The sequence below is a fragment of the Tursiops truncatus genome, chromosome 1 (genome assembly GCF_011762595.2).
Source record: "Tursiops truncatus isolate mTurTru1 chromosome 1, mTurTru1.mat.Y, whole genome shotgun sequence".
Classification (NCBI taxonomy): Eukaryota; Metazoa; Chordata; class Mammalia; order Artiodactyla; family Delphinidae; genus Tursiops; species Tursiops truncatus.
This window is the reverse complement of record NC_047034.1, coordinates 136457064-136482789: the sequence shown is the minus strand read 5'-3', so window position 1 is coordinate 136482789 and position 25726 is coordinate 136457064. Positions and strand designations below refer to the sequence as shown.

The following is a 25726-nucleotide window of genomic DNA, read 5'->3' as shown; positions in this document are numbered from 1 at the left end:
CTGGCAGGAACTACAACTGTTAGCGGCAGCTGCCTCTGGGGAGTGGAATTTGGAGGGAGGGTGGGAGGGTTACCCACTTTTAACATAATCACATTTTTGGAATTTTTTTTTACTGTAAGAGTATATTGCTGTGCTTTGGGATGTTACGTGAAGGTTTAAAAGGCTTTATGACACATGGGGTCATTATCTGATTTGCATAATAACCAAATCCACGGCATAAAGGGATGCTTTAAAATATGGCATATGTTGCATTTAAACTTGAACCTGCACAAGGTAAGGGTTTTATTTGCTCTGGATTTTACTCATTTTCTAAGAGACTGAGCTTCTCTGAGCCTAGTTTTCCCACCTATTCAATGGGAGTGGGCAGGGGAAAACGATTGATGCTTAGGTCCCTCCACTCCTGCATTCTAAGGTTGTTCTAAAGGGTGGTCATTGTACCAATGGTTAGAGCTGAGGCACGGGAACCACTCTGCTCAAGAAAGGTCTTCAGCGCAATGCCTTCTTTGACAATGGTGCCTAAGAGCATTCTCCTGAGTTGCCCATCCAAACAGCTGTGACGAGACTGTCCCCAGGCCCCCCAGTTCGATCCTGTTACCTCTGTACCGCGTCTGTGTTGTATTTCTAGAGCTGCATCTGACCAGCGTCTCCTCCAGAAGACCCTAGAAGAACTACATCCAGTTCATCATTAGACCCCAACAGCAAGCACAGTACTTGGTACATGAAAGGTGCTCAACGAATATTGCCTGAAGTGACGTATCACCACCACTTATTCAGGAGCTTTTCATTATGAAACTGATTGATATGATTATTAATGTTAATAACAACTTACCAGCAGAGTACCAAACATAGCCGATGCTTGGTTAAATATATAGAAAGGTAGATTTTATATTAACATAATATTCTGAACAATTAGAACTGCTATAAAATTTACCATCACTGAAATTATTAAGCAGAGGTTTGACACTAACCAAGAAAAGATGGTTTAGAGGGACTGCCCCAGGTGTGGGTGAAAGTGGGAAGATTGATTAAATGGTCTTGAAGCCTGAGTTTTGAAATAAGATACACAGATCTGGGTTAATTCCTAGTAACGAACCTCTTCATGCCTCAGTTTTATCATTTATAAAATTGGAGTAATCCACCCATTCCACAAGGATATCACAGGGATCGAATAAAACACATTAGGTGCTCTGTACTGTTAGTTCCTTTCTCTTCTGAAGCAGACATGTTGGTACTACAATCTCAGCCCTCTCAAAATTATGAAAAGCAAGATTAACCCAGATTAATACCTAAAAAGGTAAACACACAAATGTGCAGTGTCCTAGTATACAAGGGGATTGTTTTTAAGTTTTTCCAATGGTAAAAGCTATGAACCAAATACTTTTGAAGGGACAGAATTAAGAAAAAGTACAGCAATATGATCAAACAGAAAAGATTTGAAAGGAGAAAATCCTTCCCTTCCTCCTTCAATGTGAACTTTAAAATATTTTAAGGAACGGAGGTAGAGATTTCAGAGGAAATGCCGAGTTGGACAAAAGAACAAGAGAATTCTCCATACTGGAAGACTTAACTGTCCCATTTCACAGATGAGACAACAGTGTCACAGAGAGGAAAAGTTACTTGGCTAAAGTGACCCAGTAAGTTAATAAGAAAGTTAAGACATAAACCTAGATTTCGTAAGTCTCCGCTTGGGCATCTTTCCCCAACAGGAGGCGTCTGCTCTCCTCATTCAGAGCCTCTCCTTAAGGCACGACGAGGATGAGAAAAACCACTCATCCTAAACTACAGCCCTGGCTTTTAGGGTAAGTTCAATTTTTTTTTTTAATGGAAGCTATTATGGTTAGTACAAATTCTGTCTGTTGACCAAGTTCAAAAAAAAACACTGCATGAAATGCAAAATCGAACTTCAAATATCTAGCTGCCTTTAATTAGCTACATACTCCCAATCTCTCAGGTTAGTTAATACTTTATTATGGGCTGTTATAAACTCTAGAAAGCAAAGGCTTTTTTCCATTCCATCACACTGATTGGCAGGAAGTATGTCTTAAGCATCCAGTGTTTAGCTTTATAATTAACTTAATAATAATTCAGCCATTTATAGAAAGAAGAGATACTGTGCCCATGGCTACCTTAGGACTATGGTAGGATAAGCAACAAAATTTTATTTTTCTTTTTGCTTCTTGTCTATATTTACTAAAATAATGTTTTATTGACATTTTCTTCAATGTCTTGAATTTAATAAAAATTTTCAAGCACTTGTTATATACAAGGGAATCATAATCTATTAAGATGGAACTGTACAAAACCATAAAACAAGCCAAAAAATTTGACACAAGAAAGGTCAATACAAAGTGCTATGATAGCCCAGAGAGGGGCTAACTCTGCCCAGAGCAAATCAGAAAAGTCTTCACAGAGGAGGTGGCACTTGAATTGATTCTAAGAGGTGAGTAACACGTATCAAGCAAAGAGAAATGATTTGGTGGGAAAGTTCCTGGAAGAGCCACAGAATGGAGATGTCTGGGACAAGGGCATAAAGGGGGGAAGTGGAGGGGGATGGGAAGGGAATGGGGAGCAGAAAGGCTTGGTTGGGGCCAGATTCTGAAGGGTCTCAAATATACTAATAAGTTTTATTCTGTAGTCCACGAGAGGTCATAAAAATCATGAAGAGAAGGGCCTATGTGATCCGCATTACAGTTTTGAGAAACGATTCCTGTATAGTTAATGCATAAATAATATACGGGGGGACACTATCCCCCTAAAAAGAAGATCTGTAAAGGAATGTTTTCAGATCTAGGTGTATGACAGCATGCACTTAAAGTGGGATAGAAATAGGGAGAATGGAGGAGAGCAGATTCAGAAGACTCTCTCTCTCTCTCTCTCCCTCTCTCTCTCTCTCTCTCTCTCTCTCTCTCTATATATATATATATACATTGTACAAATATGACTTCACAGTTTCAAAGCATTTTCCTATATATATGTGATACCGTACCCTTGGTCTCAATAGCTCCATGAGGCAGGCAGGGAATGAATCATCATCTCCATTTTACCATTCCTAAAGTGGCAGTGATATGCCAGGGATCACCCAGCTAATACAGCAAAGTTGGGAACACAGCCCAGGATCAGTGTGGAGCTGCCTCTTAAACTTTCTAGGACTTTTTAAAATTTCATTTAACGATCAGCTCAAGACACCTGGCCATGTTTTCTCCAGGAATGAATGTGTGTCTATCCTCTCATCTTCTCTCCTACACTTTGAGGGCAGGATCTGCCTCTAGTATTTCTTTGTTATCTCTTTGTATTTATCTCAATAAATACCGAAGGACAGATAAGATGGACAGCTGAGTCCCAGGACTGTTCTCATCTGTAGTTTCCCCCGACCACAGAGAATGATAAATAGGCAATCATCCATTTTCCCCTTGCTTCTGTGAGCATTTCCCATTCATCACCAGTCCACAGTGGAGGAACAGCGCTTGCCATGACTCCTGTGATCTAAGCTGCCTCCTGCCAGCTGCTCTGCATTCTAAGTGTGAAGGATCTGGACAAAATGCGCTTGCTCTCAGGCCTGTTTAACTTTTCCATCGGTCTGTGTTTGTCAAAGCTTCATGCCAACTCTGTCAGAAAAAGAAATGCCACAAAACTTCTTTGAGGAAAGGGAAAAAAAGACCTACTTTATACACTTGCTCTCATGCAAATCACACTCCCATTCAAATCCCAGCTGAATAGGAGTCCTGCAATAGCCTGGGAAATACACAGAGCCTCTAACCCAAGTGCAGGCTGCTTCACTCAAATTGTTGCATTTCCCTGCCCTTTTAACTCCTTTGGAGAAAACCCATAGGAAGAATTAACAATACAAATCCGAAGTCGCTATCCCCCAGTCATTCCATCTCTGTACGAAATCCGCAAGGTCGGCAAGGTAGTCCCCTGCCGCGGTTTTCTGCCCTTTTCTTCTCAGGCTCTACAGAATTGGAGTTGGGATGCTCTGTGAGCATATTTTCAACCAAAGTGGATGCATGGTCCCAGCTACCAGCTCCAAATAGATTCCAGCAGAGCAGTTCCCCTGGAATCTTAGTAAACAGTCTCTGCGCGTGATGAAGTAGCTGAATTATTAATACAATGTGTTACGCCACCCACCAAAAAGAGTTGAGACAGGCAGAGCCGACCAGGTTCTGAGGAAACTGAAATGAACTCTAACCCCCTCCTCCCTCCATAGGTTGTTGTGAAATTCAAGCCAGTTAACAAACCCCTTGCATGATTGCCTGCCAGGGATGTACAGCAAAGTTCATGCCCTTCCCCCTTCCAGCCCAGACGTTTTGAGTCTCATATCTATCCTCTAGGAATTTACAAAGAAACAGGCAATACTAAAAGGGGCAAAAGGCTTTCACCCCCAAATCACACTTGAACACTTTACAAGGTCTAGTCATTTCATTTTAAAATTTTCTGGCTGGCTTGCTCGCTTCATATGCTTATTATTGGAAATAGCAGTCAGTGCAAATTTCAACGCGAGTCTTCACTGTGGGAGGAAAGAGGAGACATAGGTGCTGGCTGGTTCTTGTCCCAGGCATTCCACCATTTTCCAGATGCAGGATCCCCAGCAAGTTCCTCGACCTTTCCCAAGGGCAACTGCCACATCTGTAAAATCAGTTACAGCGATAGCTCCCCTCCACAGTTGTAGGCTTTGATGAGATGCGTGAATGTGCCTGACTATAGTGCAAGGGTTCAAAGATGTTCCTTTCCCGGACTTTTTCCTGTTGACACTTGGAGAATGATATCCTGGGTAGGGTGGTTTGAGTGTTTTGTTTTGCGGGCTTTTCAGGGCTGGGGAGCTGAAGAAAGAGCTAGAATGAGAAAAATGAATTGAGGCAAGAAGAATATTTACATTCAAATTCTCAGATGCATATGCTATCATCTGGTAGAACTGTTCAATGAAAGGGATTATTAATTAATAATAAATGTTTGGATTTCACAGCTGAGGTCAACATAACCACAAACATCCAATTTAAAGCAAAATTATAATCAAAGGGTCTTCAACTCCATCAGTGGCCTTCGGAAAATTAAACCCTAAAATCAAGAGGGCTTATTTTCCCCTGGGATTGAAAGCCCTGTATTTTGAATACTCTGACTCAAGAAGTATACTTTAATTTCCCAGCCAGCCCCAGAGAATTCTACATTCACACAATGCCTACAGTATAGACCGTCCAAAGCAAAGGTTTACTAGAGTGAGTGGGACCCATCATCCCTCCTGCCAGGGCATTGGAGCCACTCTCTCCAGACAGATTTAAATGAGAAAACTGCTATACAAAAGATTCAAGTATAATAGCCCCCCACCTTATTTTCAGGGGATACTTACAAGAGCTCCAGTGCATGCCTGAAACTGTGGGCAGTACCGAACCCTGTACGTACCATGAATTTTCCTGTACATACATCGTTATGATAAAGTTTAATTTAAATTAGTCACAGGAAGAGATTAACAACAATGACTAATAAAACAGAATTACGATAATATACTGTAATAAAAGTTATGTGAATGTTGTCTCTCTCTCTCTCTCAAAATATCTGCTTGTACTGTAGTCTCCCTTCTTCTTGTGATGATGCAAGATGATAAAATGCCTACATGATGAGACAAAGTGAAGTAATGACGTAGGTATTGTGACACAGCGTTAGGCTATTACTGACCTTCTGATGATACGTCAGAAGAAGGACCATATGCATCGGGTGATCCTGGATCATCAAGTCATAACAACGTGGATGGTTGGATGTCAGTAGCTGACCATGTCACCAGTTGGGGATCCTAGCGAGAGATTTGATCACGCTACTCAGACGACATGCAAGTTAAAACTTATGAATTGTTTATTTCTGGAATTTTCCATTTAATATGTTTGGACTGAGGGTAACTGAGAACATGGAAAGGGCAACAGCAGATAAGGGAGGACTACTGTAAGTTGGTGACACCTTTGGAAATATTCTTAAATCTCAGCCTGCCAGAAGTTCCTCCCTTGCGAAACATATGGCTGCTTCAAAAGAAGACACTAGGCATTTAATCAAAATATCCACTAAGGCGAAGATGACAGCAGGACACATGCAAGGATGAGAAAGAATGTATTAGGCCGTTCCTCCCTAGAAGCCTACGAAAGCCAAAATGACCAAAACAGCTACTTTGGGCCAGTGTCTAATGAAATCCACTGTGTGGCTGGAAGCACTCCTGCCACTTCCTGTCAGTGGTTGCTAACTTTACAACAATGTGGGTCATTTGTGGGGAAGAGGCTACTGGGGGAAGTTCTATTTACTGCATTTAATGAAGATGCCGCATCCACAGCCACTAACCAGAGAAGCTCACAATCTCTCAGTGTGACCCAAAGGTTACGCCAAACCACCAAGACAGCAGACAGAGCCCACGGGACAAACAGGGTCACTAACAGAGAGACCCATTCCTGCTCCCCGATATGACTGACAAAGGCCTTGTTCAAGTCTCTCCTTCCTTTAAGAAGCCTTCCCAGGATCCAGCGGGCTTCCTCTGCCCTAAATCCAGAGCTGCTCGTCCATTCTAGAATGTCCAACCTTTTCACCATCAAAGATGCCTTGCAGTTCCTTCTCGACCCTCTGTGACATCTATAAGATGTCTTTATTTACCAGGTAAACTATATTTAAATCATTTCTCCACTTCTGTTAATCAAAGCATGGGAAGTGTCAATCACATCCCCTGATGAGTGGAAATAACCAGCGAGACCAGAGTGATCTGCCAGTGTCATTCCACATTCAGATCACAAGCACAGAACGCCAGTGCTGCGACCAGTCCAGGCAGAGGCTGCTGTTCTCAGTTAGTCTAGGCAAGTTAATCATTGAAAAACGTACAGGACGTGTTAGGTATTTTTGAAGTCCTAAAAAGAGCACGAGATGCCCTGTGATTGCCCTAACAGACCTTGGCAGGTCCAGAGAACCCAGGGTGAGAATCATGAGTCTAACTCATTTTGGACAATTCCTCACGCGTTGCTGATGTGAAAGCTGGCAGGGAATAGTGGGGAAAACTTGGGCTTCAGGCCTCAAAGCAAGAGGGAGGGGATATGGGGATATATGTATACATATAACTGATTCACTTTGTTATACAGCAGAAACTAACACAACATTGTAAAGCAATTATACTCCAATAAAGATGTTAAAAAAAAAAATGGCCTCATGAGACAGACTTTTCAGGTCTGACCCCAACTCAAACTCACCTGCTGTGTAACTTCTGGTGAGTTATTTTTTAACATCTCTGAACCTCAGTTCTGTCAATGGAGATAATAGTAATGAAGACTTCATAGGCTCACTGGGAGAATTAAATAAGAGAACGCATGCACACTGCTTTGCCCGGTGAGAGGTACATACTTGCACTCAATAAATGTTAGCAATTGTCATTATTTAGTCAGGCTTGCTTGAGTCCAAATCCCAGGCCTAACACCTATTAGCTGTGTGAACTTGAGCAAATCATTTACCCTCTCTGAGTTGCAAAACCGGTTATTGACATCTACCTTATTTTGTTATTGGAAAGATTAAGTGAGATATCAACTAAAACTCCTAATAATAAAGGTTGAGTGCCTTTTCCTCACCTTCTTGTATTCTATGTGGTTTCATTTTTCACGCACTTATAGCTTCATCTTCACTGTAATTTTCAACTTGACACTCCAACCAGTTTCTAAAGATCTGTGTTTGTGTCTTATACCCTTTAATATCACCCAGCATCCAGCACATGAATCTAAAAGATGCGCAGTAATTTTAGTTTTTGAGATGATAATCAGGTATAACGGCCACATCTCCAGGGGGGAAAGGGGATGGAAAAAAAAAAATCAACCTTATCAGGAACTACAGTTCTATTTCATGGTCTTAAAAATATTGTAAAGCGAATCCAAGGAATAGAGATTTTTAATATTTGTACTTTTCACTGTTTTCAGGGTACTCTGAAGATCTAAGGCTGCTTTTCATTTTGCTGAAGCAGGAATCTGCTTGTCACACACCCTGGTTTGTGGAAGTACGTTACTCAGCGGGTGAGGGGGTCTAGCTGACCACCCAGCATCTATTCCTCAGGCAGCTTTATTGTTCTCTGCTCACTCATCGTAAACCCACTGACACTGCTAAACTGACTGAAAACTCTGTTTCTTTGTGAAATATTCTCTGACAAACAAAGCAGCACTAGAGTGGTTTCATGAATATGTTAATTCCAAAGGTCTTCGGTAAACCTTTTGTATTTTTTCCATACATATTTTAATTAATCTTACTGATACTTCCAAAATGGTGTAGGCACTATGGAAAATAGTTTGGCAGTTCCTCAAAAAGTCAAGCACAGGAACCATATCGTCCTGCATTTCCACTCCTAGGTAAATATAACCATGAGAATTGAAAATCTATGTCCAATAGCACAGGGAGAAGATCAGCTCAGTGCTTTGTGACCACCTAGAGGGGTGGGATAGGGAGGGTGGGAGGGAGACGCAAGAGGGAGGGGATATGGGGACATATGTATACGTATAGCTGATTCACTTTGTTATACAGCAGAAACTACCACACCATTGTAAAGCAATTATACTCCAATAAAGATGTTAAAAAAAAAAGTAGATGAAGTACTAATACCTGCTGAACACACATGCTGAACATACATGCTACGATACGGATGAACCTTGAAAATATTATGCTGAGTGAAAGGCAAGGGAACAGAAAGTGGATCAGTAGTTGCCATGGGATGGGGGGAGGAGGAGGGTAAATGTGGAGTGACAGTTAATGGGTACAGTTTTTTTGTTGCTGCAGTGATAAAAATGTTCTAAAATTGATTGTGGTGATGGTTGCTCAACTCTGTGAATATACTAAAAGCCAGTGAATTGAACACTTTAAGTGAATCAATGTTATGGTACATAAATTAGATCTCAGCAAAACTGTTTTAAAAATACCATTATAACTCAAGGAAAACCGTTTCTCTAAACCAAGAGGATTTCCAATAGCCCATTTATTTTAAGGGGCTTTGAGAAATTTAAAAATTCCAGAGCAAAATATATATTAATTAAATAAATTATGTATATAAAAAACTTAGAGCCTCATCTTTCTAATAAGGCTATGAACATAAAGAAGCATTCACTAATCCTATAATACAGGCTTCACAGGTCTCTACAAACACTGCCTTTAAAGTGTTCGTGGAGAGAGAGGCATCACCATGGTTCAGAGGCTCCCAACCAGGAGATCAGGAACCCCACCACCACCACCATCCCCCTCACCCCCCCAATCTCTTTTAATCTCCTTGTCACCCATCCTTCTCCTCTCTGTCCCCTGTACCTCAGGTTCATTTCTAATCTGCCTCCCAAATGATCTCCCTCCTTGGCCTCCAATTTCCCTCCCCTCAAACACAAATCAGATTAAATTAATCCCCTCTTAAAAACTGCGCATGAATATGTTAATGTCAAACATTGCCTGTAAAACTTTGGTAATTTTTTTTTTCCTTACACATTTTAACTAACCTTACGGTACTTCTAAAATGGTGCAGCTGCTATGGAAAAACAGTTTGGCAGGTCCTTAGAAAGTTAAACATGGAGTTACCGTATGACCCAGCAATTCCACTCCTAGGTATATACTGTGTTTGGTTTCTGTATGAAATTTTCCATAATAAAAAGAAAAATGAAAACGAAAATACAACCTCATTCGCTGGTCCTCCAAATTAAAGTTCAAGTCCCTTAGCGGCCTGCCATTTATAGCTCCCCTTTTTAATCTGGCTCCTAACTATCTCTCCAGCCTCATCCCCAACATTCTCTTTCCCCACCAACTCAATGCAGATACACAGCACTTACACTCCAGCCTCCAACCACCCACCCTTCCCAAAAACGTTCTTGTTTCTAAGTCTCAGCATCCGTTGCTCCCTCTGCTGCAATACCCTTTCCCACTCCATGTAATGAAGGCTATTATTTCTCTAACAAGACCCAGCTCCAAGCCCTCAGGCAAACTCATTGCTTTTCACTGTGCAGCTATAGCCCCTCCCTTCCCATGCCCAAATCAGCAGCACTAAGTGTGTAAAATTACCCAAAAGTCTGTTACCCTTTCCCAACGTGGGAATTCATAAAGCACAAGGAACCCCACCCCAGGGGAAGAAGGGACTAAGGGGTGTTGCACATAGTAGATGCTCAAGAAACAACTGCAGAAGACAAGACATACCTGAAAGACAGGTACAAACATAGACTTAATTAAATAGGCTCTCTAGAAATTATACTGATTGATGCTAATTTGGGGGCCAGAGATAAAGAAACCATCAGTGAGAACAGCTTCCTTCGTGTCAATATAATCATGTGTATTATGTGCTTTAGGGATACATAAACAGGAACAAAAGCATACTGCTTATTATGACAAGGCGCTTACACTGATTTGCATTTCTCTGCAAAACTCTCTAAGCATATAATTTTGTTAATTTGTGACAAACCTCAAAAACACACTTCCCACCAATACTCTGATTGCAGTGTATACTCTCAAAGCACACAGAAATCATCAAGTTCCTTTCATAAGGTGCCAACTGGATCTTATGTGTGTTGTTTGGTTTGGTTTGGTTTAAATTTGGGAATTCTAATGCAGATCATAATTTATAATTTAACTTGGACCTAAAGGAAGAATAGTTTCACAAGGATGTTTCAGAAACTGACCTAGCCTTCTTTTGAATGTTGGGACCACCAACTCATGCATGACCTTGAGAAAATTATTTCATCTGAGACTCAGTTTCCTCCTCAGTCAAAAACAAACACTTCGAAAACGTGGGCTTCTCTTTCTTCTCTCCTGGGACACATCATTTGAAAAAGATGGTGCCTGTTCAAGTTCAAATCAGTCAGCAGTGATCTTTGGTAATAAGCACCTTCTAGAACAAGGGCCAGTGGAAGAAAAGTGATCTATCAAAAAAACTGCCTAGTCCTTCAAATTTGCCCCATGTGTCTCTGCCCTCACTAAACTATCATCCTCTGGTTTGGGTTAAAAGTTAAACCTGTTTGTCTTGTTCCTCTTTTAATTGACCCAGGAAAGAGAAAAATGAGAATAGGGCTCTCTGGAGAACTACCTCATAAATGATAATCAAGTTTCGAACTGACAAGTACGCACCAGAAAAGCAAAATGGTATAAAGGCAAGACCTTGGTTCTAGGTCCTGCCCTTTCGCTATCACCAGACAATTACTAACCAGTCCAAGCATCCAAGTCTTCCTATGTGAATCAAGGGCACTGACTAGGACGTGGTGACAATGACAACAGCAGCTGGTGAGTGCACAGCGCCACACACTATACCAGGCATCGCCTCGCAACTTCACAACACATATTATCCCATTTTACAAATGAGAAAACCGAGGCCTCAGAGACAGTCACAACTTGCCTAACCACGTACAGCTAATAACCCTAAGCAAACTCCCACCTATCTGTCTCCAAAGCCTGTGCTTCCCCCTTGGACCTCCCACCTGTCCCCTGTTGAAAGAGGCCTATTTTTCTGACTGAGATAAAAAATGACTTGGTATTGTTGATAATGAAATCCCCAAGGTACTTTCAAATTCTAAAGCATCCATGAATCTAGGCACTAAAGAATTGCTCCGATGGAATTTTCTTTATTACGTCCACCGAGAGGCTCAGTCAGCACACTCCAAGCTGTTCTGCAACTATTTCTATTGGGCCCTGCAGAACATATTTGTACATATTTGGACTCAAAAAAATGGAAATAAATGAAATGGAATGGAATAGAAAAGAGGGAGTCTTCACTGCATTAACTGCATTGAAAAGTGGGCAGCAAGGTAAGCCGACGAGAGTTCTGGAAAATTTAGTGACTACTTACTAGCTGGGCACCGTTGTGCAAGTTACTTAACCTCTCTGAACTGCAGTTTCCTCCTCTCTAAAAGGAATCTACTATCTATATTACATGGTTGACCTGAACAATAAATATGTTCACTACCACAGTGATTCCCTTCCTCAAGAGATATGGAGAGTGCCCTGGACGACAAGCATTTTGATTATTTTTAATCATGTTGCTCTTTTTAGTTATTTTTTCTTCCTCTGGGCTTTCAAAAGACACATATAAGAGTTGACACTAAAATAGGCCATTTGTCCAAATTCCCTCCCCGACAAAGGTGTATTTATCTTTCCCTTAAAATGATATAGCCATGTCCCTTCCAGAGGGGAAGAAGGTAACCACCAAAGACTCTTGAGGTTCCTGCACTGTGACTTTTCCCAAACCTGCCACTGCTTTTCTCTGGCTAATAAAAAACATTTGTGTTCCCTCTGTCTGGTTTTTTCTTGGGATTCTCTTCACAATTGTTTCCCCTAATATATTTCAGGCAACTTTGCTGCCAAAATATTAAATTCATAGAACCATCGAGGAGTAAGGACACCGGGAAGGAAAGGAAAATGCTATTACTGTGAATAATAATAGCTACATAATACCCGATAATGATTTAGTGCTTTTTACCTCTTCGAAGTGCTTTCAGATTTGTTTTTTTTTGTTTGTTTTTTTTTTTTTTTGCTTTCAGATTTGTGATCTCATCTGAGCCTCACCATATACGAGGGTCACAGGTTTGCTTTTGTATTTTACAGATGAGGAAACTGAGGCGTGAAAGGTTAAATAATTTTTGCCCATGTCACATGTGTAGATGACTTTATGTCAGGATTCAAACCCAGACCTGGGTGAATCCGAAGCTTGTGTTGTTGCTACAACACTTTGCCAAGCTAACTTTGATCTTGTAAAGGCTCTCTCTAGAAGCCGCATTCATTCATTTCACTGTTTACTCATATACAAACTTCAATATCTCAAAAGAAAATATTTATAGAGTTAACACTTCATTTATCCAAAGTGGTCACTTGGCCTACAACACTACAGAGAACTCAGTTTAAAAAGAAATAAAAATCCCAGTCTCTTAGCAGTTAGGAGACACCAGCAAGTCCTTGCACTAAAAATCAGACCTTCAGGCCAGCACCCAGAGGTAATTTTTCCTTTTGAAAGGATTCTAACAATCTTAAATATTTTTTTTAATTGGAGTATAGTTGATTTACAATGTTGTGTTAGTTTCAGGTGTAAAGTGATTCGGTTACACATATACCTATATTCATTCTTTTTTATATTCTTTTCTCATATAGGTTATCACAGAATATTGAGTTGAGTTCCCTATGCTATACAGTATGTCCTTGTTGGTTATCCCAAGTACGGTTATCCCAAGCTCCTGATTTATCCCTCCCCTCCACGTTTCCCCTTTGGTAACCATAAGTTTGTTTTCCATAGCTGCAAGCCTGTTTCTGTTTTGTAAATAAGTTCATTTATATCATTTTTTAAAATTAGACTTCACCTATGAGAGATATGTGATATCTGTCTTTGATATCTGATATTTGTCTTTCTCTGTCTGACTTCACTTAGTATGATAATCTCTAGGTATCTTGAATATCTTTATTGGAAAAGACAGGTGTACTGGCCACAAACAGAAAGAAAAGTACGGACAACCTAACAATTCAAAACGTGCCAGAACATGCGATCCCTCTACATAAACCAACTGCCCTTTAGGACATTAGCTATTAAACAACACAGTGATTCTCAAATTGGCCTGATAAGAATCACCAGAAGCTTTTATAAAACACAGAATCCTAGGCCCTGGTCCAGAGCCTAGTGAATTTGAATCTCCTGGGAAGGAGCCTGAGAAATCTGCATGTCACACCAGATGGGTCTCCTTATTAGCTGAGTTGGTGAAGTACTGACACAGTAGGCATCCCCCAAATTATCACTCCGCAAATAATGTGTACCAGGTTGACATGACACCTAGGGCAGGGTGTCTCCATAAACATAACTGCCTACACGGGGAAGAAGCCCTCAACTATGGTATCATTAGCATCATGCTATGAACAGGGCTTGCCAGCCCAAACAACTGCACAGGAAGGGGGAAAGAAAGAATCTCAAATTGACAGGAAGTCAAAAGGGCTAAAAGTGGAAAAGGCCACCAACTCTGGCTTTAACAGTCTCCCACAAAGGCAGCTATAACCCTATGGTATATCTCAAGTATAAGAGAAAGGGATGGAAGAGCTAAGGAGAAAAAAAACCGAAAAACAAAAGAAACTAGCCAATCCAGACAATAAAGGTTTTCAACCATCCTGGAAGAGTCAGCAGGGCTGACTCTGCATGGGCTGGAAGGAGGCACTCAGTAGATATCTGGGGAGGGGGACAAGGAAGAGACAGGGGACAGAGCAGAGAAGCTCCACATGGATTTACCAAATCTCTGCATTTGTGCTACCGCCGTGCACTGCCATTTGTGCTTTCTTTGGAACCACTGTCTCATGGGGTAAAAAGGCGTCCTCAAAATTTGGGAATTACTTAGTGTTAGAACGACCCCAAATCAAAACGATACCTTGGGGAGACGAGACCGTATCACTGACCAGAAGAGTTGAACCACCTTTATCCATCTGCTTTGGTGCAAATGACTAACTGGAAAATGTGGAGAGGCAGGACTTTCTGCAAACCGAGCTTTAGAATTTTCTAATGATCTGAGTTCCAGGGTTCTTCAGATGAGGGAAGAAAAGGGGGATGGACTCCAGTCATGCTCACTGAGGATTAGAGATCAACTCAAATTGACTTCAGTGTGTATCTCAGTTTTCTCATCTATAAAATGGAGATAATCTCTTCATCAGAGTTGAAGTGAAAAGGAAAACAGCTCATTCATCTGAAAAAGAGGCTAACAGGGCTTAGAAAGACAGTAGATGCTCATTCCTCCTTGCCTGGGAATATTGTCTGCTGCTCTCTTGTAACCTGGTAGAGCAGGAGTGCATAAAAAAACAGGCCATACTTTTATGCAACTGAAAGGAAAACAAAATCCATTTCAGAAAAACTACTAGGCAAAGATTCATAACTGTGTTTATAAAAGCAATAATCGGCAAAGATGCTATTTTCTGAGACATAAACCTCCATTGGTGATTCTCTGACACCAGATTCCTTTGGTCCTCAAAGGAGAGTGGACTTCTGTTTTTTCACCAAGAATTTAACATTCCAAAAGGTATGTGAAACAAGTTAAACTGCTTGCATATTTCCACTTACATAACACGTATAGTGCACATCAGCTTTTATTTTTTCCAGACACAAGGAGAGGAAGCTTGGTATATATTCCTGTGAGAGAATAAACAGAAAAATGTCTCCCTTTTTCATATATTAGGGCCTTGTAATCCAGACCATATGATCAATACACTATATAAAAATTAAATCATACTGACAGTCCCAGGCAGAAAGTGAACCAAGTAGAAACAATTTTTTAGGACTGTGATGTGTGGAATATTAAAATCACATGTTGTGTTAATAATTTTCTTTTAGAAGCCAAATAGAGTTCTCCTGCATAAATTTCTCAAGTAAATGTTTACCTTACAGTGTTTCCTATTAAGGGTGGTCGAGAGGCATTAAATTAGTGATATTGTAATTTGGCCTATGCATAGGGGAGACACATTGAAAATGACTTGGTTGACATTATGTTAATGGCAAGGCACATACCTTAAAACGGATAGCTATGTGCTCCTTATGGTAAAATACAACGTCCTGGTATCTTATTAACTTTTTTTTTTTCAGTAAACAAAAATCATTTGCTCAAAGAGGCCAATAGTGAGTAAACTTAACAAACAGCTTTGAAGGGGACACAGGGAGAGTTGGGGCAGATGAAGAGCTGTAATGTGTAAACATACACCTTACTTAACACCTTCAATGTACAACAGTATCTTGGGATTTCTGTGTCCCCCGCTAAACTATAGCTGATAGGTGTGTCTTTTTGCAAATTCCTTCACACTTTTTCCTTTGATAAGATACACCATCTCGTGGGACTGCCTTCTGAAATCAGAAGAGTGGAAAGAGGAGGGGAGTTCAATAAAACTGTCCGAAGGCTGTCAAGTGTGTTCTAGTTCTGCTTTCCTAATCACCAAGTAGGAGGTAGGAGGGTACAGGGAACAGACAGTCTAGAAAGAATTCACCCTACCACCAGGGAACAAAACACATCAGTGAACACTGGGAAGCCCCAGACAAGTTTACAGCAAACAGCTTCAATGTGTTTGTGTTCCTGGTACTCCCCCAGGACCAGGGAAGGTCTCTTAAACATTCAATAGCTTGGCAAGGGGACTTTTAAGTACTCATCTCTGCACTGTGCATAATAAGCCAGTGGCCTTCAGGAAGGTAGGCCCCCCAGTGACAATTCCTTTACATAACATCTTAATGCTGAATTGATACGAGGAGGTGGGAATGGGATTTGCCACCTGAACTACAGTCACCTTTCTTCCCTTCCGCAGAGCACAATTCGACCTTCAGCTGTCTCTGCATATCTAAAGGGGGCCATTCTTATATTTAAGCTCCAAGAGTCCTTTCTTTCTTTGACTCTCAGAATTTACTATGGACAATCAAGCCAAGGACAGATGGACCTCAGTAAGGATCCTGCTACAGAGCCATGAACACAGGGTCATTGGACTCCAGCCCAAGAAGTCTCTGGTTTGCACACTCTGCATGGACAACTCCATTTCAAAGGGACTTGAGCTTCCGTGCAGGAGTTCTATTTTAAGGGGAACAGGGAACACAGATGTTTCTTCAGTTAGCAGAGTTGGCAGAACAGCTCCTGGACCAAATCCGAGTTCTTAATGCAGGAAGGGGCCTTAGAGAGCATCTAGCTCAAGCCACTCACTCAACTGATGAGGAAACTGAGGCCAGAGAGGCAGTTAGGTGGCACCCCCGGCAAGTGGCAGAGTGGTGGTGTCCTGATGACAAGTCCTGCACGCTTCCCATAACACCATGATTCGCTTAAAAAAAAAAATCTACACTTACTTCAATCTTGGAACTCCTGTAGATTCTTGCCAATAGCCACCCCCTGCCCCGGGGGCGAGTTCATAAATCCTCCTTTCCCTCCCACTCCATTCCATTTACTCCTGCTCTTCCAGCTGTGCTTCCAACGAGTTTGGAAAACAGAAGCGGGCTACAGCCTCAGCTTTCTGGGAGTACAATTAATTGTGGTCCCGATGCATGAACCGTGGCTAGCTTTCCCAGTGCCTCAGTTGCCTCATCGGTGAAATGGACCTCCTCGCCCGTGTTGCACCGAGTCAGGGAGAGGCAGTACTCCCTGGCACACAGTAGGCGCCTAAAAAGTGACTGCTGGATCGGTACCCAGCATCACGCCCCTCGAGAGCACCCTCCCAACCCCCGGGGGGCGTTCAGGATAGCGGCATGAGAAAAGGCCCAGGCAGCCCCGGCGGAAGGGCTGAATGTTTACATTCGGCCGGGGGAAGGCAGCGTTCTACAGGCTGGAGCCCAGCGCTCCAGGAGATCCATCTTACTTGGATGGAGGGCAACCAGCTCTACGCCGGCTCCAGGTCCTGGTTCCACCGATTTCCCCTATCCTAACAGGCCGAGCCCACGCCTTTCGTGGGATTCTGGCCGGGCTTCCAACCGGAGGTCGGCTTTTAGGATTCGGTGTCCAAGTGGCCCGCGAAAGCCTACAGCGCTCCCGACACTCCTTTACAGGCCGGGGAGGCGGCGGGAACGGGGAGGGCGGGGACCCGGGGGCCTGGAGCGGCGCGAAGGCTCCGCGAGAAGCCTGCGGGCGGCCCCCGGGGCGGACTGCGCGGCGCAGCCGGGAGACGCGGCCCGGCGCGCAGCCCCGGTCGGGCTGGGACGCGCGCCGGGCGCCGAGGGCCGGAGGGACAACGGGACTGGGCTCACCCATGAAGAGGCAGAAGAGGTCCAGGCAGATGAGCAGCACCCGCTTGCTGCTGCCCTTCCTCGGGTTGTTGTTGAGCGCCGGGCTGCCGCCGTTCTTGCTCTCCGCGACGATCGCCTTGTCGTACTTGTAGTTTTGCATGGCGCTGGTCAAGACGCCCCGCGACAGCAGTCACACACCCAGACGCCCGGGTCGCCTCCCGGCCGAGGCTGCTCGGGGCGCGGCGGGAGAGTGCGGCCCCGCTGCCCGCTTCCAACGGCAGGCGGTGGTGCTTTCTGCTCCCCTGGGGCTCCTCTGCTTTTCCTGCCTCAATCCCGAATCGTTCGAAAGTCCAGAGGGGAGAGAGACAACTCCCGAGCAGAAACTTCTGCAGCGCCGCGCTGCCCCGGACGCGCGGGGCTCCCGTTTCTGTGTGCAAAGCAGCGAGCGGGCGGCGCGAGCCCTCGACCACCCTCCTCCGCGGCTGGTTGCTTAATGAATGGGAGCTGCGCGGAGCCCAGCTGCGCGGAGCCCAGCCACGCCGAAGCGCTGCCGCAACTCTAACTTTCCTCCTCCTCCTGCTGCTGCTGCTGCCGCCGCAGCTGCCGTTGTGATCGCCTGGATTTGTTTTCGGCAGTTTTATTTCAAGAGGTCCTTTAAAAAGAGAGAGGGACCTCCTTACTTGGCTCAGAAGAGATTCCGAAAGCACAGCCCCTTCCTTAAGCAGCCGAAGACGTAGGATAATTAAGGCCACATTTTCCCCCACCCCTTTCCAAAAAAAAAAAAAAAATCCTAAAAGGAAAAGTTACTCTCAAACCAGAGAATCCGGGAGCCCCTAGCGTTCAGAAACACTAAATTGTCACAAAAGGAAAAATAAATAAATAAATAAAAGAATAAAAAGAAACTTTTTCTTGCCGGCCTTGGGTCAGGTAAAAGTTGAGGCTGTGCAGCTCAAAAGCATTTCTCCTCCCTGACACCTTTGGGGCTTTCAAGTCTTTATTTTGATTTGAATCATATTATCCCGAAAATACTCAAAGAAAAACAAATTTTTTTTAAAGATCTTAACACCCAGCACCGGGTACTGGGGTAGATTCTGAGGATACGAACAGGAAAAGGACTGCACGACTCTGGAGCTAGACCCTGTGGACTGGAACCTTGGCCGTGGCTCTGTGCCTTGGTTTCCTCATATGTAAACTGGAGATAATAACTGTTTCTCCTAAATAGAGTAATTGTGAAGACTTAAATAGCTAACCCATGTAACGCCTAGAACAGTGCCAGGTATATAGGTGTTAACTATGACTTTTATTCCTGTTTCCAGGGTGAACGAGTCCCAAGCCCTACAACCCCCTGCTAGTTCAGCTGGCCCCCAGCCTGCTTGTACAACTACGGGGGGTAGTTTTGGGGGCAATCTAATGCTTTGCCTTAGAGGTTGTCATGTGCTTTTAAATTAATTATTTTATGTGAATTAATTTTTCTTCCAGGTAGACTATAATCATTTCCAAGGCAAGGGCCTTTCCTTCTATCTTCTGTAGTGCCTAGCAGAAAACTGGGCACACAGTACAATAAATAGGCATGTCTTCCAGATGTCTCTTTTTGTACATCCAGAAACAGAAATAGTTGTAGCTTTTTTATATGTTATATTGTTCATGTTCTTTTTTTATCCTGACTTGTTATGGGGTTCAGTAACCCTATATCCAGCCACCACCAGCCATTTGACCTTTCTCCAATAGTCCTTTCCCGCTCCACACCCCGTCCTCCTTTTCCCTCTGCCTGTAATGCACATCATCCCTTCTCTAACTAGCAAAATTCTTCTCTTGCTTTAGGGTACTCTGAAATGTCACCTTCTCTCTGAGCCCTGTCTTGATCTCTAGACAGAATTAACTTCACTTTCAACACTTTATTTATAACACTCTTGTGGCACTCATCACAGTCTGATTTGGCGTTATACTTAGTAAAGACTAGTCCACTCTACAGATTATCAGCTCCAAAGCATCTCCCAGGTACCTCGCACAGAGTCTGACGCCTGCAGAATTAAGCTTAAGTCCAGACTGCACAGCAACCATTGGGCTGGCAAAGAAAGGCAAAATCGCTGTCTTCTGGAAGCAAGAGTAATTGAATCTCTGAGACAGTTTTGGAGCTGCAGTATCTAGCGGCAGATCAGACACAGCATTCTCAATCAAATAGCAGCAAGTCAAAGCCAGGGAAACCAGAAGAACAAATTCCTTAGACGGCTTTACCAGGAGAAATACCTTCTCTTGACATGTTAAAATAGCAGAAACAATACAAAACCGATTTCACCATTACTGACATTCTGAAAGGAATTCTGGGCTCCTGGTGTCTTCCCTTTTGCCCACTCAGCACTCCTTGTCATGATAATCACCCTTGAAGTTCTAAGTCACCAAGCCACATCTTTGGAATCCCAAACGAAAAGTAAGAGCAAACCCCTGAAACTTCAGGAGCCCACTCTGATCTTTCCCTCCTTTGAGTTTCAAAAGTCCTAGGGCATCTGTGCCACTGACAGCCACGAATATTCCACTGTAGAGTCCTCTGTTCTATTATTTGAATTTTATAGTCACCTCCCTTTACATTTCCTGTCTGTTTTTCCTTCTCTGTGAAATGACTTTTATTAATTTAAGAACAGGCATTTTTAAAAGCCAGACTTTTACTGTAGTTAAATGGTATTATAACTCAGCAGTCACTGTTGGGCTCTTTAAAGTTACTGGGCAAGATTGATGGTAAACTTCAGCTGGCACTGGATTGAATACTTAGGAACCTTTTTGGCTTCAAAGGTTCCCTGGATTAAATTCAGCTACTTATTAAGAAAGATAAAAACCTGTTATTCCAGGAGCGAATAAAAGGGAAAATAAATGGATGTTTAAATAAGAGCTTTATATTTCCATTCACAAGGCACTGGGGGCTATTTTTTTCATAACAAAAAGATCATAGTGTTAATTGGTGCATGTAGTTGGGTGCAAACAATGATTACATTTGGATAACTCTTCAAGGGAACAGAACACTACAGATACTCATTAAAATGGACTTGAACTAGTCATAAATATAGTGTCAATATCATTCTTTATGTAATAGGAAATAAAACAGCCTCCCCAGATGCATCTGAAGGCCTCTTTGCTTTAAATCCTAAAATTGAAGAGTCCAATTAGCAAGTAAAATGCAACAGAACAGACTGGATAGTTTAGAATGGTGTCATTTCAAAGTAATTACATAATTTAAATTCCTGGTAAACATAGCCCACCAGAATGCACACCTGAAAATGACATCCATTTCACTCAACTAGTCTGTATAAAAACTATAACATCAGCGGGGATAAATGCCTTTTTAAGATTAACTTATTATGTGTGGCAACACAGCACATCATTCTTAAATAACTGATACCTCCCAAGAGATTTAAAAGGCCTTCATTTCTAAGGTCTCTCGTTACCTCATAATTTTATTTCTCTCTCTTTTTAACCCCTAACATTTAATAATTAATCATTTTTTATTTTTTGAAAAGGCATGAATTGGCTCTGGAAATACTTAAGGGAAAGGTAACTGAGTTCCTTTACATAAAATTGTGTAGTCAAAAGGTCAGAGCCCAAATTTCCCAAGCCATTGAAATTCACTTAAAGAAACCTAAGTTTGGCCTAACAAGTACCCACTTATCCAAGTTCTTTAAAAGTGTTCCATTCCATCTCTGGTTTTTACTAAACAAAACTTGTTGGCTTGCTGCTCTAAGTGTTGGATTCAATATCACAACTGCTCCCACTGGACTGAATAGAGGCCTCCAGAGTAACACTCTGGAGAAAAGGCAGGAAGGAGCAGAAGCTTTGAGCATCTTGATGTGCTGTTTGATCTGAGATATGCTCAACAACCTCTCTGAACCTGAATTGCCTCAACTTTTAAATGGGACTGACATTTTTCTCTGGTTCTGGGGACTAAAACATTAATAATGAAATAATGCATTTGAAAATACCTAGTATACAATAGGTAGTTGACAAATGTTAATTGAATGTTAATATTTTAAATGAGCACTTTGTTTCTACAATATACCTGTTTTAAACACAGATATTAAAAGTTATTCAGTATAGATTAAGGATTAAAGTCTTGGTGGTTCTTGTATCAGACTGCCTAGGTTGCAAACAAAGATGTGGCAGAGATCTAAAAAGGTGTTTATCCAGTACTAACTCTGAATGTACCATTTAATTTTATTCATTTTTCCCTAGATGCAAAAACACCTTCAGCATCTCTATATCTATCTTTTTTTGAAATGTGCAATTTCTTGAGAATTCTGAAGGTATTGAATCAAACAAGCTTATTTCTTTTAGACAATTTAGTTACAGATTATTTTCTTCAGGATTGTTTGTGAAACTCAAGAAAAGCTATTTACTTAAACTAATAATCTTGTACAAGTGGGAGTACTTTCATTTTAAAGGCACTTTCACATGTATTATTTTATTCTTGCAGTTCACCAAAGTAGGTGGGGGCGGGTTGCTATCGTTAGCCCATTTTATAGATGACAAAACTGAGGCAAGCCCATTTAACTGGATAGAAATGGTTTTCCTTGAAGGTAAAATGGAAATGATTCTAACATTAGCTCATGCAGAGTAAAATAGAACCCTTCACAGTTTATAAAGGCATTTACATTCACTGATCTCATTTCAGGTAGATAAGGCAGAGATTATTATCTTCATTTTAGAAATGAAGGTAATGAATTTTTGAAAGATAAGAGATTTGCTTAAAATTGGAGGTAAGGAGATTCCTGAAGGACTAGAATTCCAGATCTCTTAATTTCTAAACTAAAATTCTTTTCTGTACATCCTCAAAAGTGCTCAGAAATTTCTGCTGCTCAACCATGGTTTCACAGAGTAATTTAGAGGGACTGCAGAATTAGCCTCGCGTCTTTACTAAAAAGACGGAGAAGTTTTATGTTGTTTTGTATTTTCTTATAGACTTGGAAAGGAACAACATTGTTGCACCTTGTGTCACTGAAAAGCAAGAATTGGGTTCATTGTGTGTCAAGCAGTTATTTGTTACAAAAAGGGAGCTTGAGAACACAAAACAGTAGTATTACTGTACAGTAGCCTCAGTTCATGTCAATATGTTTACCTTTCTACAAGCAGTCGTCTTTTCTTTAGCTAGAAATTATAGCAGTTAAGAGCTAACTTCATGATAATTCAAAGAGTGAATGCTGTTCATTAATTTTTTAAAAAAAAAAGCAGTCTAGAATGGACAGAGGAACTTGCAAATAAAGATGTGGCAGTTCGTCTCCAGAATGGGTAATACTGGAGCATGGCTGATAACTCAAAAGGAGACTGATGCTGCCACCTTGTGTCGCTGTAGAAAAATGCTGGGACTCCCAAAGTGAAAATTGTCATAGTTGGGGGATGGGGAATGGCTGTAATGGGAATTCAGAATTTTTATATCATATGTGAAATAATAATAGCCCAGACTTTTTGATATTTTCCTGATCCAGTATTTATCATTCATGTGACAAGTATATATTGAGTATCTGATATGTACCAAACAATTTTAGGAGCTAGGGATATGTCAATGAACAAAGCAGACAAGAATTACTGTCCTCATTGAGGACGGATAATTAGGTCTCTAATTATCTCATATGTATGGACTCATTAAACAACTCTATGAGGAAGGTTTTGCTGTTTTACAGATAAGGTTACTGGGGCACAGGGAAGTTAAGAAACGAGTCTAAGATTATGAGGTTACTGAGTGGTAAAGCCTGGATTTGAACCTGGGCTGTCTGATACAAGAGCCATTGAGACTTTAATCATTAATCCACACTGAATAACTTTGTCCTCTGTCTAAGGTACACAAGGGAAAGATCAGTGGTTTCTCCAAGTGACACTTTAGCTGTGTGTGTCTGGGAAGAAGGGTAGAAGATGTGAACAGTTTTGTGTTTGTGTGTGGGTATACACAAACATACACATTTATGTGCATTTACTGAATTCATATATATACATATTCTGTATACCTATTCACATACATTATGTGTGTATTTATTCACTGTATATACATGGGTGTTTATTCATTCGTTTAATCACTCACACATTTTCATGAGCACCTGTTCTACACTAGAATTCATGCTAGATGCTAGAGATAATCAAATGAAAAGCTTATGGTCCCTTTCCTCAAATGACTCATTTTTAGTAGGAGAAAAACATAACCAAATACTGGCAATATTATCCTGACTCTCATCACATTTTATTATAAAGACTTAATTGATTTCTTCAAAAGCCTGTACTCGGGCTTCCCTGGTGGCGCAGTGGTTGAGAGTCAGCCTGCTGATGCAGGGGACACGGGTTCATGCCCCGGTCCGGGAGGATCCCACATGCTGCAGAGCGGCTGGGCCTGTGAGCCATGGCCGCTGAGCCTGCGCGTCAGGAGCCTGTGCTCCGCAACGGGAGAGGTCACAACAGTGAGAGGCCCGCGTACCGCAAAAAAAAAAAAAAAAAAAACAGCATGTAATCTTCAGACAAAAGCCAAACCTTTGTGCTTAGCATGGTACATAATAAGTCGTCAAAAAGTAGTTGTTGAATAAAAGGCTAGCAGAGAGTTATAAGTTCCACATAGGGCCATGAGGGAAAGTTTCACAAAGCAGATAAGGCAGGGCTGCATACTAAGGCTGGAAAAGACATGTAATAACTTGAATACATAGAAACAAAAGAGTTAAACCATTCATAAAACTTAATCCCAGAAGGATCATTGATATAAACATGAACGATAAAATACAGCTTTTAGAATCGAACAAAGGAGAACCTATTCATGACTGTGGGGTAAGCAAAGATTTCCTATATGGGAATAAAATACAATAATGACAAAAGAAGAGGTACAAGTTGAAATATTTTAAAATTAAGAACTTATATTTATGAAGTACATCCGAGGTCACCAAACTACGGCCTGTAGGTTAAATGTGGCCCACTACACGTCTTTGTACAGCCTGTGAGCTCAAAATGGTTTTTACGTTTTCACATGGTTGAAAAAACTCTAAAGAAGAATGTTTCATGATATGTGAAATGTATATGAAATGCAAAATTTTGGTGCCCATAAATAAAGCTTTATTGGAACACAGCCGTGCTTATTCATTTGATTGTGTGGCTATCTACAGCTGCTTTTGTGCTACAAAGACAGAGTTGAGTAGTTGCAACAGAGATCACATGGCCTACAAAGTCTAAAATATTTTCTATCTGGCCCTTTACGGAAAAAGTTTGATGACAGCCAAAATACACAGGTAAGAAAGTGAAAAGGCAATTAGGACAGGTTAGGAAAAGATGTATATCTGCAAACAGGATTTATATCCAGAATGTATAAGGAACTACAAATCAATCAAAAATACAGACAACCCCCCAAATTTTTAAAGGTTCAGGGGAGAGGAGCGAGTCTTGAATAGGCACTTCATGAAGGAGGATGTATGAACGACCAATAAGCATAGGACAAGGTGCTCAACATAATTAGACATTAGGGAAATGCAAATTAAAACCACTGTATATCAGAATGGTTACAATTAAAAATCCTGACAATATCAAGTGTTGATGAGGATGTGGACCAACAGGAGTGAAAACTGGTATAGTTGCTTTGAAAAATTCTTTGGCAATATCTACTAAAATTAAACATATGCATATCCTATGACCCAGCAGTCCCACTCCTATGGATATGCCCAACAAAGATAAAGGCATATGTCTATCAAAAGACTTGTACAAGAAGGTTCAAAGCAACTTTATTCATGATAGCTCACAAACAGAAGCAACACAAAAGCCCATTAAAAATAGAATGACTAAATAAATTAGGATATATCATACAGTGGAATACTATGCAGCAGTGAAAAAGAATGACCTGTATCTACACAGAGGAACATGGATGAATCTCTCAGGCATAATGTTGAAAAGGAGAAATTGACACACAGAAGCCCTAAGAAACAAATACCTTGAGTTACTGAGTATATTATTTTCTTCAGTCCAACAAAAACTTTTCTTTCTTTCTTTAAATGTTAGAGGATGGGGAAATGGGATACAGAAGGTAGAGACAGGAAGATGCGGGACCTTTGCACTGAGTGTTCCCTCTGTTGTAAT

General features: G+C 41.5%; 1 protein-coding gene across 1 annotated transcript in view; it reads right to left on the bottom strand.

The window, feature by feature from the left end:
• The window catches only part of PLPP3 (phospholipid phosphatase 3), an 82456-nt gene extending 64139 nt beyond the window's left edge, over positions 1-18317 (bottom strand). Inside the window, exon 1 of the mRNA XM_019942405.2 lies at positions 17669-18317. Coding sequence (XP_019797964.1) covers positions 17669-17807 — 139 coding nt within the window. The 5' untranslated portion in view covers positions 17808-18317. The remainder of the gene's footprint in view (positions 1-17668) is intronic.
• Between the last annotated feature and the right edge of the window lie 7409 nt (positions 18318-25726).